The sequence below is a fragment of the Apodemus sylvaticus genome, chromosome 5 (genome assembly GCF_947179515.1).
Source record: "Apodemus sylvaticus chromosome 5, mApoSyl1.1, whole genome shotgun sequence".
Classification (NCBI taxonomy): Eukaryota; Metazoa; Chordata; class Mammalia; order Rodentia; family Muridae; genus Apodemus; species Apodemus sylvaticus.
The window spans coordinates 71828350-71846686 of NC_067476.1; the positions used below are offsets into that span (position 1 = coordinate 71828350).

The window sequence follows — 18337 nt, forward strand, 5'->3', positions numbered from 1 at the left end:
ATCCTTCCTGTAACAGATACCAGAAAAATGCTTCCTTCCTTAGATCACTTTGCTACCTCAGAATGATCTGAGTCCCTCTCACTACCATGTAATGGCTTGCTACCTAGGAATAACCAGGGCAGGACACACCTGAGTCTCTTTCACTACAGAGTAAATGACCTGCTATTTAGGAATAACCAGGGAAACTCTGAATTCCTATAACTGGCTTATAATGGCTTTAAAATCTAGCCACCTCAACAATTCTTTTTTTTTTACCCAGCAAACATCAACTTAAGTATTTTGAAGTCAGAGTCCTGTCCATCTCCACAAGCCTACCCTGTTGATTGGCACCAGAAATGCCCACCACCATTTCTTCCAGCCCTATGCATCATCTAAGACCAAAATCAGTACTATTGTATTGGTTCAGTGAGTTTGCAAGATTTACATACATGATCACACATATATGTTCTCCTCTCTAAGTACTGGGGAAATGCTTCAACTCCCTTCTGTTAAAATCTAACCACACTTCTCTACTAAAACCTACCAAGTGTTCCCACTACCCTCATCATGAGTTTTGATATCTTCAAAGGAAATTTAAGAGTCTTCTCAAACTAATTGTAAAGTCTTTGCACCCTTATTGTCATCCCCTAACTGAATACTAAGAAGCTTTATTCCAACATAAAGTGCCCTTACCTCTTTCTTCAGTATATCTTTCTTCCTGAGTTGTACAATGAACCACACTGCTATAAGAATGAAGCTCCCACGGACCTAACCACCAACCAAAGAGTACAGATGGAGGGACCCACGGCTCCAGCCACATGTGCAGCAGAGGATGGCGTTGTCAGACATTAATGAGAGGAGAGGCCCTTGGACCTGCGAAGGCTCAATGCTCCAGTGTAAGGAAAGGTCAGGAAAGTGGGAATTGGTAGATTACTGAGTAGGGGGGAGGGGACATGGGATAGCAGGATTTCAGAGTGGAAATAAGGAAAGGAGATAACATTTGAAATGTAAATAAAGAAATATCTAATAAAAAATTTAACAACAAAAAAAAGAATGAAGCTCCATTGCTTTCTATTCCAATAGTATCCAATCAAAATTAATAGAATCTTTTTTTATTTCATCTTACTCTTTATATCTCTTACTAAAAAATACATTGTCTGCTATTGAAATCATGAAAAATTATTTTGTAATTGTTCACATTGTGAGTTAATAGAAAAGAATATAATTTCAAACCTACCTAACATATCAAATATTTGTAGCTATGCAATATATTAATATATTAGGATTAATATATTCAGCATATACAGCAAACCTGTGAATTTTTTGTGATTACTCACAGAGAAGTAAATAAATTGTCTAAGTTTACACAGCACCAAACCCAGGATTTAAAAACTGGTAATCAGAGTACAATGCCTGTGTTGTGTAACAATCACACAATACCTAAGAAGAATAAGGCATGTGTAGCACAAAAGTAAATAGAAATACAAAAGTCCAACCATTAAAAACAGGTGATGCATTTATTTGATAATGTAAACACACAACTCTCATCTGTCTGTTGATCTATTGCTGATCTATTACAGAAATGAAGGTAAATTTTCTAGAACTACACTGAGACACTCAGAGATGAAGAAAAGCACTTAAGGATCCATGTTTCCAAGCTTCATCAATAAGAGGAAAATACATAGTAGCTCTCCTCTTTGAAAAATAACTCTTACCTATCTATCATCTCAGCCTTTTCAGCATTTCTTCTCTCTCTGACACCCACTTCTTTTTTCCTACACCTTTTCATAGCTATTAGTTGATACATCCTCTCCACCCACAATGGGGCCTCACCTAGAAACATAGAAGACAAAGTGACCAGGATAGAGAAGCATAAATCAGCAAATGAGCATTTAGAAGGTATACCAAGTACTCTCTTAGAATTCTCCTTACAACAAGTGGTACCCTGCTTGAGAAAAATATAAAGCAGATCCTTGTGTGGCAATTATGTGTTACCACTAAACACACACACACACACACACACACACACACACACACACACACACAGTTTAACAAATTTAACAAATGAACTCTGAATCTAGGAAGAAAGCACATCTCCAACATCATGTGGCAGCTAAGAAACTTTGGCCTTTGCATAGAGGCATATCACCCATCTTTAAGTCAGAAGAGCTGCTGTGAGCTTGCTCTGCCTTGGAGCAAGGAGTTGAATAAGATAGAAGTGAAAGACACTTAAGATGCACCTAACATGAACTTCACAATACAGCTGAGATGGGGATGGTCACTGTATTCTTCCCTTTTAAATCCTAGTTCTTAGCAAATAAAGTCACTTTACTAAGAGCATCTCCCAGCAGATATCTCACCAATGACCTAGTGCCAAATCCAGATTAATATCAGCCAACCCTCTAAGGGTGATACAGAAAGAACTCAAAGACAATTTTACTTCCAATTCATAGGTGAAGTGACAGAAGCAGAGACAGGTTAGTCAGCTTTCCAAGCCCATGCTCTAGTCACTTCCACTTACTACCTTATAAATCAGAACTCCTTCACATCTGCCTGCTTCCTGAAGGAACTGGTGGTGGTACAACTGTGACTCAAAGATCTGACCTATCCTCAAGGACAAATCCACAGCGGGTCTTGGGAGCTTTAAAAAAATGAGATAGTTAACACCTAAGACAAATCACAAAGAAAACTCAGGGGAGAGGGGTAAATCAATGATAATATATGAATTTAAGAAATTAGAGCCACAACTTTAAAATCCCTGAAATTTTAAGAGCATATTTGTGTTGTGGGAATCCTACCTCCTCATCCAGACTCCAAGAGTTGTAAATAAGTGCCCAGAACCTTGAACTATTTAAAATAAATTGTGCTATGCTACATGCTGTAGTCAAGAGACCAACTTCCCCATAGAATTCCTGATCTCTAGAGTAAAACTTTGTCAAATGGAGTATGATGTCAGGACAGGATAAAACTGTTTCAATTAATTTCATACATAGGCTTAAGATTTTAGTAATTTGGTGGAAAGGTAATTAAAGAAAACAATTTTAAAGAATGTTTCCACACACATTTCTCCTAAAAATAAATACCAGATGATAAATGACATAGCCCAGGGCACTAACTGGGTAAGCAGTTAATGAATTGTACACTACAGTCATGCTGGGTCTCCTCATCACTCCTTATTCTACCGTTTCTACTTCTATATAAAATGAAAGTCTTGGGTTTTCAGATGCCGCTATGCCCTGTCACTGATGGCTGCAGCCACAGTCCACTTCACCGTGATCTTTGACATCTTGACTAACAACAAGCATTTGGGCCACATCTCCTTCAAGCTGTTTGCAAACAAAGTTCCGAAGACAGCACTTTTGTGCTCTGATAACAAGAGAAAAGGGATTTGGGTATAAGGGCTGCTCCTTTCACAGAATTATTCCACAGTTCATGTGACAGGGTGTCAACTTAGCATGCTGTAATGACATGAGTAGCATTTCCATCTACAGAGAGAAGTTTGAGGATAAGAACTTCAACCTGAAGCAAGCAGGCCTGGCACCTTGTCCATAAAATGCTGGACCAAGCACCAACTGTTCCTAGTTTTTCACCCGAATTCCAAGACTGAGCGGCTGAATGCAAACAGGTAGTCTTAAAGAAGGTAAAAGAGGGTATAGGGTTATGGAAGCCAAGACAATTTTGGGTCCAGGAATGGCAAGACCAACAAGAATATCGTCATTGCCGATTGTAGTAAACTAATTCTTTTGGCATGCCGACATTTTTTTTCTTTTTTTTTTATTTTGTTTTTTTATTGATTTTTTTTATTTAAATTTCAAATGATTTCCCCCTTTTCTGGGTCCCCACTCCCCACAAGTCCCATAAGCCCTCTTCCCTCCCCCTGTTCCTCCATCTACCCCTACCCACTTCCCTATTCTGGAATTCCCCTATACTCTTGCACTGAGTCTTTCCAGAGCCAGGGGCCACTCCTCCATTCTTTTTGGACATCATTTAATATGTGAATTATTTCTTGGGTATTCCAAGTTTCTGGGTTAATATCCACTTATCAGTGAGTGCATACCATGATTGATCTTTTGAGACTGGGTTACCTCACTTAGTATGATGTTCTCCAGCTCCATCCATTTGTCTAAGAATTTCATGAATTCATTGTTTCTAATGGCTGAATAGTACTCCATTGTGTAAATATACCACATTTTTTGTATCCATTCCTCCGTTGAAGGACACCTGGGTTCTTTCCAGCTTCTGGCTACTACAAATAGGGCTGCTATGAACATAGTGGAGCACGTGTCCTTATTGCATGCTGAAGAATCCTCTGGATATACGCCCAGGAGTGGTATAACTGGGTCCTAAGGAAGTGTCAGTCCCAGCTTTCTGAGGAACCGCAAGACTGATTTCCAAAGTAGTTGCACCATCTTGCAATCCCACCAGCAGTGGAGGAGTATTCCTCTTTCTCCACATCCTTGCCAACACCTGCTGTCTCCTGAGTTTTTGAACTTAACCATTCTGACTGGGGTGAGGTGAAATCTCAGGGTTGTTTTGATTTGCATTTCCCTAATGATTAATGATGTTGAACATTTCTTAAAGTGTTTCTCAGATCTCCGAAGTTCTTCATGTGAAAATTCTTTGTTTAGCTCCGTACCCCATTTTTAATGGGGTTATTTGGTTCTCTGGGATCTACCTTCTTGAGTTCTTTGTATATATTAGATATTAGCCCTCTGTCAGATATAGGGTTGGTGAAGATCCTTTCCCAGTCTGTTTTGTCCTTTTGACAGTGTCCTTTGCCTTACAGAAATTTTGTAGTTTTATGAGGTCACATTTGTCAATTCTTGATCTTAGAGCATAACCTATTGGTGTTCTATTCAGGAACTGTTCCCCTGTGCCCATGTCCTCAAGGGTCTTCCCCAGTTTCTTTTCTATTAGTTTCAGTGTGTCAGGTTTTATGTGGAGGTCCTTGATACATTTGGAGTTGAGCTTAGTACAAGGAGATAAGAATGGATCGATTCACATTCTTCTGCATGCTGACCTCCAATTGAACCAGCACCATTTGTTGAAAAGACTACCTTTTTTCCACTGGATGCTTTCAGCTCCTTTGTCAAAGATAAAGTGACCATAAGTGTGTGGATTCATATCTGGGTCTTCAATCCTGTTCCATTGATCTGCTTGCCTGACATTGTACCAATACCATGCAGTTTTTATCACTATTGCTCTGTAGTAAAGTTTAAAGTCTGGGATACTGAATCCCCCTGAAGTTGTTTTACTGGTGAGAATAGTTTTAGCTATGCTGGTTTTTTTTGTTATTCCAGATGAATTTGAGAATTGCTCTCTCTACCTCTATGAAGAACTAGGTCGGGATTTTTATGGGGATAGCATTGAATCTGTAGATTGCCTTGGGCAAGATGACCATATTAACTATATTAATCCTGCCAATCCACGAGCATGGAAGATTTTTCTATTTTCTGAGATCTTCTTCAATTTCCTTCTTCAGAGATCTGAAGTTCTTGTCATATAGGTCTTTCACTTGTTTGGTTAGAGTAACCCCAAGATACTTTATGCTGTTTGTAGCTATTGTGAAGGGAGTCATTTCCATAATTTCTTTCTCAGTCTGCTTATGCTTTGAATATATAAAGGCTACTGATTGGCTTGAGTTGATTTTGTAGCCAGCCACTTTGCTGAAGTTGTTTATCAGCTGTAGAAGTTCTCTAGTAGAGTTTTTAGGGTCACTTAAGTATACTATCATATCATCTGCAAATAGTGATAGTTTGACTTCTTCCTTTCCAATTTGTATCCCTTTGACCTCCTTATGTTGTCTAATTGCTCTAGCTAGGACTTCAAGAACTATATTGAAAAGATATGGAGAGAGGGGGCAGCCTTGTCTAGTCCCTGATTTTAGTGGGATTGCTTCAAGTTTCTCTCCATTTAGTTTGATGTTGGCTACTGGTTTGCCATATTGCTTTTACTATGTTTAGATATGGGCCTTGAATTCCTGTCCTTTCCAAAACTTTTAGCATGAAAGGATGCTGAATTTTGTCAAATGCTTTTTCAGCATCTAATGAAATGATCATGTTTTTTTTTCCTTTGAGTTTGTTTATGTAGTGAATAGCATTTATGGATTTCCTTATATTGAACCATCCCTGCATCCCTGGGATGAAGCCTACTTGATCATGGTGGATGATCATTTTGATGTGTTCTTGGATTCGGTGGGCAAGAATTTTATTGAGTATTTTTGCATCAATATTCATAAGGGAAATTGGCCTGAAATTCTTTCTTAGTTGGATCTTTGTGTGGTTTTGGTATCAGCGTAATAGTGGCTTCGAAGAAGGAGTTGGGTAGTGTTCCTTCTGTTTCTATTTGGTGGAAAAGTTTGAAGAGTATTGGTGTTAAGTCTTCTTTGAAGGTCTGATAGAATTCTGCACTGAAACCATCTGGTCCTGTGCTTTTTTTGGTCGGAAGGCTATCTATGACTCCCTTCTATTTCTTTAGGGGTTATGGGTCTGTTTAGATGGTCTATTTGATCCTGGTTTAATTTTGGTAATTGGTATCTGTCTAAGAAAATGTCCATTTCCTTCAGATTCTCCAGTTGTGTTGAGTAAAGGTTTGTAGTAGGATCTGATGATTTTTTGAATTTCCTCGGTTTCTGTTGTAATATCTCCATTTTGATTTCTAATTTTGTTAATTTGGATACTGTCTCTGGGCCTTTGGTTAGTCTGGCTAAGGTTTTATCTATCTTGATGGTTTTTTCAAAGAACCAGCTTTTGGTTTTGTTGATTCTTTGTATGGTTCTCTTGGTTTCTGAGAAAAAAGTATATTCTTTTGCTTTAGGATGAAAAGTTCTATACATATCTGTTAATTCCAATTGGTCCAAAGCTTCAATTAGTTTCACTGTCTCCCTGTTTAGTTTCTGTTTTCCTGATTGGTCTATTGGTGAGAGTGGAGTGTTGAAGTCACCCACAATTATTGTGTTAGGTGCAATGTGTGCTTTGAGCTTTAGTAAAGTTTCTTTTATAAATGAAACTCTTGTATTTGGGGCATAGATGTTCAGGATTGAGAGTTCTTCTTGTTGGATTTTTCCTTTGACCAGAAAGAAGTGAACTTCCATGTCTCTTTTGATGACATTAGGTTGAAAGTCAATTTTATCTGATATTAGAATGGCAACTCCGGCTTGTTTCCTGGGACCATTTGCTTGTAGAATTGTCTTCCAGCCTTTTACTCTAAGGTAGTTTTTGTCTTTGACACCGAGGTGTGTTTCCTGTATGCAGCAAAATATAGGGTCCTGTTTACGTAACCAGTCTGTTAGTCTATGTCTTTTTATTGGGGAATTGAGTCCATTGATGTTAAGAGACATTAAGGAGTAGTGGTTATTGCTTCCTATCATTTTTTAATTTTAATTTTATACGTGTGTGGTTATCTTCTTTGGGTTTGATGAAAGAAGCTTAATATCCTGCTTTTTCCAGGGTAATTTCCCTCGTTGTAATGGTGTTTCCCCCCTATTATCCTTTGTAGGGCAGTGTTTGTGGAAAGATATTGTGTAAATTTGGTTTTGTCATGGAATATCTTAGTTTCTCAATCTATAGTAATTGAGAGTTTCACTGGGTATAGTAGTCTTGGCTGGCATTTGTGTTCTCTTAGAGTCTGCATGAGCTCTGCCCAGGATCTTCTAGCTTTCATGGTCTCTGCTGAGAAATCTGGTGTAATTCTGATAGGTCTTCCTTTATAAGTTACTTGCCCTTTTTCTCTTACTGCCCTAAGTATTCTTTCGTTGTTTAGTACATTTGGGGTTTTGATTATTATGTGACAGGAGGTATTTCTGTTCTGGTCCAGTCTGTTTGGAGTTCTGTAGGCTTCTTGTATATTCATGGGCATCTCTCTCTTTAGGTTAGGGAAGTTTTCTTCCATAATTTTGTTGAAGATATTTGCTGGCCCTTTAAGTTGTAAATCTTCACTCTCATCAATGCCTATAATCCTTAGATTTGGCTTTCTCATTGTGTCCTGGATTTCCTGGATGTTTTGGGTTACAAGCTTTTTGCATTTTGCATTTTCTTTAACTGTTGAGTCCATGGTTTCTATGGTATCTTCGGCATCTGAGATTCTTTCTTCTATCTCTTGTATTCTGTTGTTGATATTTGCGTCTATGGTCCCTGATTTCTTCCCAAGGTTTTCTATCTCCAAAGTTGTCTCCCTTTGTGCTTTCTTAGTTGTTTCTACTTCTGTTTTAAGATCCTGGATGTTTTTGCTCAGTTCCATCATTTGCTTGATTGTGTTTTCCTCTAATTCTTTAAGAGATTTTTGTGTTTCCTCTTTCATGACTTCTGCCTGTTGATCAAAGTTCTCCTGTATTTCTTTAAGTGATTTTTGCATTTCCTCCTTATTGGCTTTTATATTCTCCTGAATTTCTTTCAATGATTTTTGTGTTTCCCTTGTAAAGGCTTCTAATTTTTGATCCATTTTCTCCTGAATTTCTTTAAGTATGTCCTTCATGTGTTCCTGTACCAGCATCATGACCAGTGATTTTAAATCCAAATCTTGCTTTTCTGGTGTGTTGGGGTATCCAGGACTTGCTATTGTTGGAGAATTGGGTTCAGATGCTGCCATAATGCCTTGCTTTCTGTTAGTAACGTTCCTACATTTGCCTTTAGCCATCTAGTTCTCCCAGGTGTTAGATGGTCTTATTGTCACTGGCTGGTGCTTCAACTTACTGTGGATCTTTAAGGTTATTTCTGCAACACTGGATGACTGGGTTTCCTCTGGCACAGATTACTCATATGCTGCCTTCCTCTTTTGTACCTTTGGAGCCCTTCTCAGTCTTGCCTCAAGCAATGTTATACTTAGGTTGTCAAGGTCAATCAGGTGTTCTCTGTCTGCTCTATTATGGAGCAAAGATGGTGTGGTGAGGGTCACTCCCTCTGTTGATTCTCACATAGGACACAGGTCCCGTGATGGACTGGCTTGCAGATGAACCACCTATGTGCTCAGTTCCTGAGTGCAGGCAGACCCTTGGAGATTTGCACCCCCAGAGATCTAAAGCTCAGGGTGATCCAGTACCTAGTGACCCTTTTCTGTCCCGGCAGGGAGCGAATATGGCCGTGGGGCTTCTCTCCTTCTGCAGCTCTCTGTGTAGGACACAGGCCCCACTCCTGGCGGGCTGGCAGACAAATCAATCGACTATGTGCTCAGTTCCTTGGCGCAGGCAGACCCCTGGTGGTTTGCGACACTAGAGATCTAAAGCTCAGGGTGATACAGTACCTAGTGACTCTTTTCTGTCCCAGCAGGCAGCAAATATGGCTTCGGGGCTTCTATCCTTCTGCAGCTCTCTGGGCAGGGCACAGGCCCTGCGCCCGGCGGGCTGGCAGACAAACCACCTATGTGCTCAGTTCCTGAGTGCAGGCAGACACCTGGTGGTTTGCACCACCAGAGATCTAAAGCTCAGGGTGATACAGTACCTAGTGACCCTTTTCTGTCCCAGCAGGCAGCAAATATGGCTGCAGGGCTTCTCCCATTTTTTTTCACTTCTACTTTTCTTTTTCTCCATTTTTTTATTATTAGATATTTGCTTTACTTACATTTGGCATCCCCTTTCTGGATTACTCTTCGGAAACCCCCTATCCCATGCCCCTCCCCCTGCTCACCCTTGACCCCATTTCCTGACTTGCATTCCCCTATTCTGGGGAATGGAGCCTTCACAGGACCAAAGGCCTCTCCTCTCATTGATGTATGAAATGATCATCTTCATATGCAGCTGGAGCCATGGATCCCTCCATGTGCACTCTTTGGTTGGTGGTTTAGTCCCTGGGAGTTCTGGGGGTACTGGGTGGTTCATATTGTTGTTCCACCTGCAAGGCTACAAACCTCTTCAGTTCCTTGTGTCCTCTCTCTAGCTGTTCCCATAGGGACACTATGCTCATTCTACTGGTTAGCTGTAATCCATAAGTGTTTTGATTCACTTTCCAAAAAGGATCAAAGTATCCACACTTTGGTCTTCCTTCATCTTGAGCTTCATGTGATCTGTGAGTTGTATCTTAGATATTCCAAGTTTGGGGGCTAATATCCACTTATCAGCAAGTACATACCTTGTGTGGGTTTTTTTTTTTTTGTGATTGGGTTATGTCACTCAGGATGATATTTTCTAGCTCCATCCATTTGCCTAAGAAATTCCTGAATCCATTGTTTTTAATAGATAAGTAGTACTCCATTGTGTAAATGTACCACATTTTCTGTATCCATTCCTCTGTTGAGGGGCATCTGGGTTCTTTCCAGTTTCTGGCTATTATAAATAAGACTGCTATGAACATAGTGGAGCATGTGTCCCAATTACATGTTGGAGCATCTTCTGGGTATATACCTAGGAGTGGTATGGCTGGGTCCTCAGGTAGTGCTATGTCCAGATTTCTGAGGAACTGCCAAACTGATTTCCAGAGTGGTTTTACCAGCTTGCAATCCCACCAGCAATGGAGGAGTGTTCCTCTTTTTCCCCATCCTCTCCATCATCTGCTGTCACCCGAGTTTTTGATATAAGCCATTCTGACTGGTGTGAGGTGGAATCTCGTGGTTGTTATGATTTGCATTTCCCTGATGAGTAAGGATGTTGAACATATCTTTAGGTATTTTTCAGCCATCCAGTATTCCTCAGTTGAGAATTCTTTATTTAGCTCTGTATCCCATTTTTAATAGGATTATTTGGTTCTCTGAAGTCTAACTTCTTGAGTTCTTTGTATGTATTGGATATTAGTCCTCTATTGGATGTAGGATTGGTAAAGATCTTTTCCCAATCTGTTGGTTGTAGTTTTGTCCTATTGACAGTGTCTTTTGCCTTACAGAAGTTTTGCAAATTTATGAGGTCCCATTTGTCAATTCTAGTTTTTCTTTTTTTTTTAATTGAATATAATCTTCACTTACATTTCAAATGCTAAAATCTTTCCTGGTTTCCCCCCTCCTCCCTGAAAACCCTCAAGCCCTCCTCCCACTCCCTGCCTCCATGTATATGCCCTTCTACCTGACCCACTCCCACCTCCCCACACCCTCAATTTCCCTTTGTTGGGTCATCTATTGAGCCTTCACAGGATCAAGGACCTATCCTCCCACTGATGCCCAACAAGGCATTCCTCTGCCACGTTTTTGGCTGGAACAATGTATACCTTTGATTGATGGTTTAGTCCCTGGGAGTCCTGGGGTATCTGGGTGGCCGACCTCGTTGTTCTTCCCATGGGGCTGTAAACCCCTTCAGCTCCTCCAGTCTGCCTTCAAACTCCTCCATTGGGGACTCCAATCCCAGTCCAATGATTGACTGCTAGCATATGCCTCTGTATGTGTAAAGCTCTAGCAGGGCCCCTCCAGAGACAACCATGGCATGCTCCTTTTAGTATGCACTTCTTGTGGCCCATATAGTGTCGGGGTTTGGTGACTGTTTATAGGGTGAATCCCTAGGTAGGGCAGTCTCTGGGTAGCCTTTACTTCAGTCTCTGCTCCACACTTTGTCTCCTTTATTGCTCATGTGTGTATTTTGTTCCCTTTCTTAGAGGAACCAAAGCATCCTCACTTAAGTTCTCCTTCTTCTTGAGCTTCCTGTGCTCTGTGAATTGTAACTTGTTTATTTTGAGCTTTTGGGCTAACATCCACTTATCAGAGAGTGCATACTGTCTTAGTCAGGGTTTCTATTCCTGCACAAAAATCATGACCAAGAAGCAAGTTGGGGAGGAAAGGGTTTATTGAGCTTACACTTCCACATTGCAGTTCATCACTAAAGGAAGTCAGGATTGGAACTCAAGCAGGTCAAGAAGCAGGAGCTGATGCAGAGGCCATGGAGGGATGTTTCTTACTGGCTTGCTTCCCCTGGCTTGCTCAGCCTGCTCTCTTATAGAACCCAAGAGTACCAGCCCAAAGGTGGAACCACCCACAAGGGGCCCTCACCACTTGATCACTAATTGAGAAAATGCCCCACAGCTGGATCTCATGAAGGCACTTCCCCAACTAAAGCTCCTTTCTCTGTGATAGCCCCAGACTGTGTCAAGTTGACACACAAAACTAGCCAGTACACATACCATGTGTATTCTTTTGTGATTGGGTTACCTTGCTCAGGATAACACTTTCTAGTTCCATCCATTTACCTAAGAATTTCACGAATTCATTGTTTTTAGTAACTGAATAGTACTCCACTGTGTATATATACCACAGTTTCTGTATCTGTTCTACAGTTGAAGGACATCTGGGTTCATTTCCAGCTTCTGGCTATTATAAATAAGGGAGCTATAAACATAGTGGAGCAGGTATCCTTATTACATGTAGGAGCATCTTCTGGGTATATGCCTAGGAGTGGTATAGCTGGGTCCTCAGGTACTATGTCTAATTTTCTGAGGAATCACCAAACTGATTTCCAGAGTGGTTCTACCAGCTTGCAATCCTACCAACAATGGAGAAGTGTTCCTCTTTCCCCACATCCTCTCCAGCATCTGCTGTCACCTGAGTTTTTCATCTTAGCCATTCTGACCAGTGTGAGGTGGAATCTCACCTGAAATTGTTTTGATTTGCATTTCCCTGATAACTAAGGATTCTGGACATTTCTTTAGGTGCTTCAGAGCCCTTCTACTTTCCTCAGTTGAGAATTCCCTGTTTAGCACTGTACCCAATTTTTAATAGGGTTATTTGACTCTCTGGAGACTAACTTCTTGAGTTCTTTGTATACATTGGATATTAGCCCTCTATCAGATGTAGGGTTGGTAAAGAGCTTTTCCCAATTTATTGGCTGTCGTTTTGTCCTATTGACCGTGTCCTTTGCCTTACAGAAGCTTTACACTTTTATGAGGTCCCATTTGTCGATTCTTGTTCTTAGTGCATAAGCCATTGGTGTTCTGTTCAGGAACTTATCCCTTGTGCCCATGTGTTCAAGGTCCTTCCCCCACTTTCTCCTCTATAAGCTTCAGTGTGTCTTGTTTTATGTTTAGGTCTTTGATCCACTTGGACTTGAGCTTTATACAAAGAGATAAGAATGGGTTGATTTGCATTTTCTGCATGCAATAGACTAAAAATAGCCCCAGATATACCATTTGGGGGTATTTACTAAAACACTCCAATTCACTATATTCCAAAGATACTTATACATGAATCTTTATTCTGCACTATTCACAGTATCTAAAGTTGGGCATATGAATTAAAGTTCAAACAAGAGGTCTGGGTAGAGCTAGCAGTTTGAGTCATTAATATGTGACTTATTGAAGGCTACGTTACTTGAATACTTTCATGTGTAATAGTCATGTAGTAATGAGAGATAGGGTAGTGATCACACTGGCATCTCTGTCAGGGGATGGGATGGTACCACCATGGGATGGTAAGAGAGCAAATGGGTAAACCTGAGTTAGAAGAACTGTTAAGTGAAGAGCTTCAGATTAAAGGAAATTATTCACTGAACCATTGGGGTCCTGGAAAAGGAGTCGTCCTACTCCTGACCATAAGAGTTAGTCACAGGATTTAAGCAGAAGAAAAAGGCTTTTAGACTCCTGCTATCCATTTCAGTAACCATAAGTATGAGTTAAATATAACATTAAGTTAATTATAATTTAACCACATTAGATCACCACCAGTCAGTGTTGGACTTTTCTGTTAATATTTGGCCAAAAATTAAAGATCCACACACTCAATAGGAAAAGAACATAAAATTATGTACACAGTGTAGGTTCCTGCATTTTTCAATTTTTCTTGCAAAATAAATACATGCTATGCTTTAATGTGACAGACCAATGAGATATTAAAATGCTGAGATGATATAATTAGATTGTCACTATTTCTTGAACTGAAGAGTTTTTTTTAATTTTTCACAAGACTTTTATTCTTTAACAAATGGTTAGCCCTGAAAACATTCATGAAAGTAATATTATATAGACTGAGTAGGTTGTACTTAAGAATTTGTATATGTATATGCATACATATATGATTATAGCATCAATTAATGAAAAACAGGCCATGAATTTGAAAGATAACAGGAGGAATATATAAAGTGCTTAGAGGAAGGGAATGAAAGTGGAAATTAAGTAAATATATTGATATATATTATATCAAAAATAAAAGTAATTTTGAAACTATAGGAAAATATTTTCCTTTAATCTCTGTGGTTTCTTCCAGAGAGAGGAGGACAAAGGGAATAATGAGCTCTCAGTAGACCCACAACCCCCAGTAGGTGAGATAATTTCTGAAAATGTTGATAGTTCCACTAGAACAGGCTTTATCGAGCTGTGTGGTCCCCAGCCACTCAGAAGTCACTGATGAAGTCCTATGTGTAGCTTTAACTATGGAAACCTAACCTGTAGGGGAGTGAGGAACTCTATCACAGTCAAATACCTACAGGGTAACATGTATAATGCAAGTGTTGTATCAAGAGAACAGAGTGTGCCTTCTCTGTGTTTACTTATGAGCCAAAAACTTCAACTAAGCACTGAGAATTGTGTGAAACATTTAGCATAATATATAACAGAGAGACCATTACAGTAACGTGTGTGTGTGTGTGTGTGTGTGTGTGTGTACATTCAAAGACATACTCCCCAAAATGCCTTGAACTTTCAATTAGTGCTTCAAATTTGCAAGAATGTAATCAGGAGTAGTCTAAGCAGGTTTACAGGACAGAAAGACCAGCAGACAGGGACAGTCTTCAGACAAAGTTAATGCAGTGATATTAAACATAATAGTTACCTTTTCTCTGATTCATGTTCTTCTCTAAATGTTTTACATGTGGGCTGAAGAGATAGCTCAGTAAAATACTTAATTGTAAATATGAGAATCTGAGTTCAACTACAGGAACACAAGTAGATAGTTGAGTGCTTATGACTTCTGGGTTGGACAGGGTCAGGGAGGTCCCTGCAACTCACTAGCCAGCCAGATTAACATAATCATCATACACCAGGCAAGTGAGAGACTATTTTTCAAAAGACCAACATGATCAATACCTGTGAATCAGTATCTGAGCTTGACCTCTGACCTCCAGATACTAGTAAACACAGCCATGCATACCCATACACACACATATTCACCACAAAACACCTTTTTATATGTATATTATCATCTTGGATATTCACAATAATCATATGAATGTCTTTCTACTGTTTTTCTTGCTAAATGTAGGCAAAAAATATTATATTTCACAGGAGTTAGGCACCTTGAATCTCTGACTGTGACTGGCAGGCAATTAAAACATTCTAAAGAATTAAAAGCCAGAGCTCTCTTAAAATTTTATACAGAAAAGATGTACTGCTCCCCACTAAAATGTTCAAGAAGAAACTGTAAGAGTTGATGTTGCATCATTGCTTATCAGCTTCAAGAGTTGTTCATTTACCAAGTATTTATAAAGCATTAGTTAAGATACTCACTAGAAGATACAAGGAAGAGACAATGAATAGTCCTCTACTTTGAGAGCTTTAAAACACACTTATAATCATTATAATCAAACTGATAGAGCAATGGTATCTTGAATATTTTGGAAACTTAATTCTATCCCAGAAGGAAAGTGGTCAGGAAATACTTCACAGAACAGTTGGTTTTAGTAGAACTCAAAAAAAAAAAAAATAGAACTCTACAGGTTTGCTGTATAGAAAAGGAAATAAACCATCCCAGGCAGAGCAATCAGCAACTTCCTAGGGAATTTATGACCACTTGTGAACACTCATCCATGAATAAGGAAGAGTGGAGGCACCAGAAGAAGATTCTGTGCTGCTACTAAAGTTACTATTAATATACAGCTTCAACCAGCACATAAAAAATGAAAATGAGGAAAATCCATGCTTTAATTACATCACAGATGTTCCATCTCTCTACTAAGAAAGAATGTGTTTTCCTAATTCCATTCATTTGCCTACAAATTTCATGTTGTAAATTTTAACAGTTGAGTAATATTCCATTTTGTAAATGTATTACATTTTCATTATCCATTTTTCTGTTGAACATCTAGGTTGTTCCAATTTTCTGGCTATTATTAATAGAACAGCAATGAATAAGGTTGAGCAAGTGTCCTTGTGGTAGGATGTAACATCATTTGAGTATGTACCCAAGGGTAGTATAGCTGGATCCTGAAGTAGATTGATTCCCATCTTCCTAAGAAACTATCATATTACCTTCCATAGTTGCTGGACAAGTCTGCAGTTCTACCACAGTGGATGAGTGTTCCCCTTGCTCCACATCCTTGCCAGCATGAGCTTGTGTTGTTGATCATAGCCCTTCTGACAAGTGTAAGATGAAATCTGAAAAGTTTTGGTTTGCATTTCCCTGATGACTAGGATGTTGAAATTTTCTTTAGGTGTTTATCAGTCATTTGAATTTCCTCTCTTGAGAATTTCCTGTTTAGATCTGTACCCTGTTTTTTAATTGAATTATTTGAGTTTGGGATATTATAGTTTTTTTTTTTTACATTTAGCAGTAGGTTCTTATTATGTCACCTTGGCTTGCTAGAACCCTTTTTAAAAATTATTATTATCATCATCATCATCATCATCATTTATTTCATGTGTGTGAGTACACTGTAGCTGTCTGTTGACACACCAGAAGTGGGCATCAGATCCCATTACAGATGGTTGTGAGCTACCATGTGGTTGCTGGGAACTGAACTCAGGACCCTTTATTTTTAATAAAGAAACCAAAAATGCACATAAGAAAAAAGTAATATCTTCAACAAATGGTATTGCTCAGACTGAAATGTCTATGTCATTTTGGACATTGTAAGAGGGCCTAAATTTCTTATATGCCAAAATGTCACAAGAACTGAAATTATTCATGGGAATTGTCTACTGATTATAATTTGTATATGATATAAGATTCTAAGAACATCAGAATAATAGAAAAATCCTTGGATATAATTTTAAATGATACATTTTTCCAAATAAGAAGAGATAAGCAGTTTGATAACCTTATTCCACAATGTCCACTTAATCCCTTTGGCTGGCTTCCTTTCTAAGTTAAGTGTAAATAACTTCCTTTTTAAGTTATTATCCTATTGCCATAATAAGGAAATATACAAAGATAGTAATGTGATGTCCTTATTTTTGGTCACCATGTTTTAATATCTCACAGAAAACAGATTCACTTCGACAATAGGTTATGTTTTTTAAATCATTTTTCATCCATTAGCTCTCCTTCACTTCAGACCTATATTCTTTTTGCCCCACAACTTCCTCACCGCATTTTTCACCTCTGCATTTCTGAGTGTGTAGATGATAGGGTTCAGCATGGGGGTAATGACCGTGTAGAACACAGCCACAAGCTTATCCTCAGTGAAAGTAGAGGAAGGTCGCATGTAGAGGAAGATGGCAGGTCCAAAGAACAAGACAACCACCGTGATGTGAGAGGCACAGGTGGAGAGAGCCTTGTGCCTCCCCTCAGCAGAATAGTTCCTCAAGTTGAAGAGGATGATGACGTAGGAAGACACCAAGACAAGGAAGGAACAAAGAGCAATTAAGCCACTATTGGCCATTACAATGATACTCTCCACAAATGTGTCAGTGCAAGCTAGCTTGAATAATGGCTGGAGGTCACAAAAGTAGTGGTCAATCACATTGGGACCACAGAAGGGCAACTGAATAGTGATAAGAACCTGAGTTATAGAATGCAAGAAGCCCCCCAGCCAAGAAACAGCCACCAGCCCATGACACACTTGACGACTCATGATATTCATGTAATGGAGAGGTTTGCAGATGGCCACATATCGGTCATAGGCCATCACCACAAGCAAAAATATCTCAGCCACCCCCAAGAAATGGAAGAAGAATATCTGAGCCACACAGCCCTTCAGGGAGATGGTTTTAACCTTAGTAAGTAAATCAGTGATGAACTTAGGGACAACAGTAGAGGAGTAGCAGATCTCCACTAAGGACAATGAGCTAAGGAAGATGTACATGGGAGAACGCAGACTTTTACTCATACTGACCATTGCAACAATGAGGCCATTGCCCAACACTGTGGCCAGGTACACAGGAAAGAACAGCACAAAGCACACCTTCTGCACCTCTGGATCCTGAAAAAGGCCAGTGATGATCAGTTCAGTCACATTATTTGCCCTGGCCATGGGTTCAGTTGAGGAGTAGTAGACATCAGGCAGCGAGTGTCCTGAAACAAAACATTGTAACACCAGTTTACACCATTTACAGGATGCCAGAGAAAGTGGGTTGTACCCACTTACTAATCATTCTTTTAGCCATCATGTAATAATTCAGAATTCAGCATAGTACTCTAGCATTTTATGACATTTTAGTTTACTCAGTTTTATCATTGGAAAATAGAAATCCATAGAAATGATTACTTGCCCATAACCACACATTTTGAATTTGAGGAGCCATTCAAGATATAGATAGATAGATAGATAGATAGATAGATAGATAGATAGATAGATAGATAGATA

General features: G+C 39.3%; 1 protein-coding gene across 1 annotated transcript; it reads right to left on the reverse strand.

Moving 5' to 3' along the window:
- Positions 1-17077: 17077 nt before the first annotated feature.
- LOC127684447 (olfactory receptor 4B1-like) lies at positions 17078-18004 on the reverse strand. Its single transcript, XM_052181369.1, has one exon. The coding sequence runs from the start codon at positions 18002-18004 to the stop codon at positions 17078-17080; it is 927 nt and encodes a 308-aa protein (XP_052037329.1).
- Between the last annotated feature and the right edge of the window lie 333 nt (positions 18005-18337).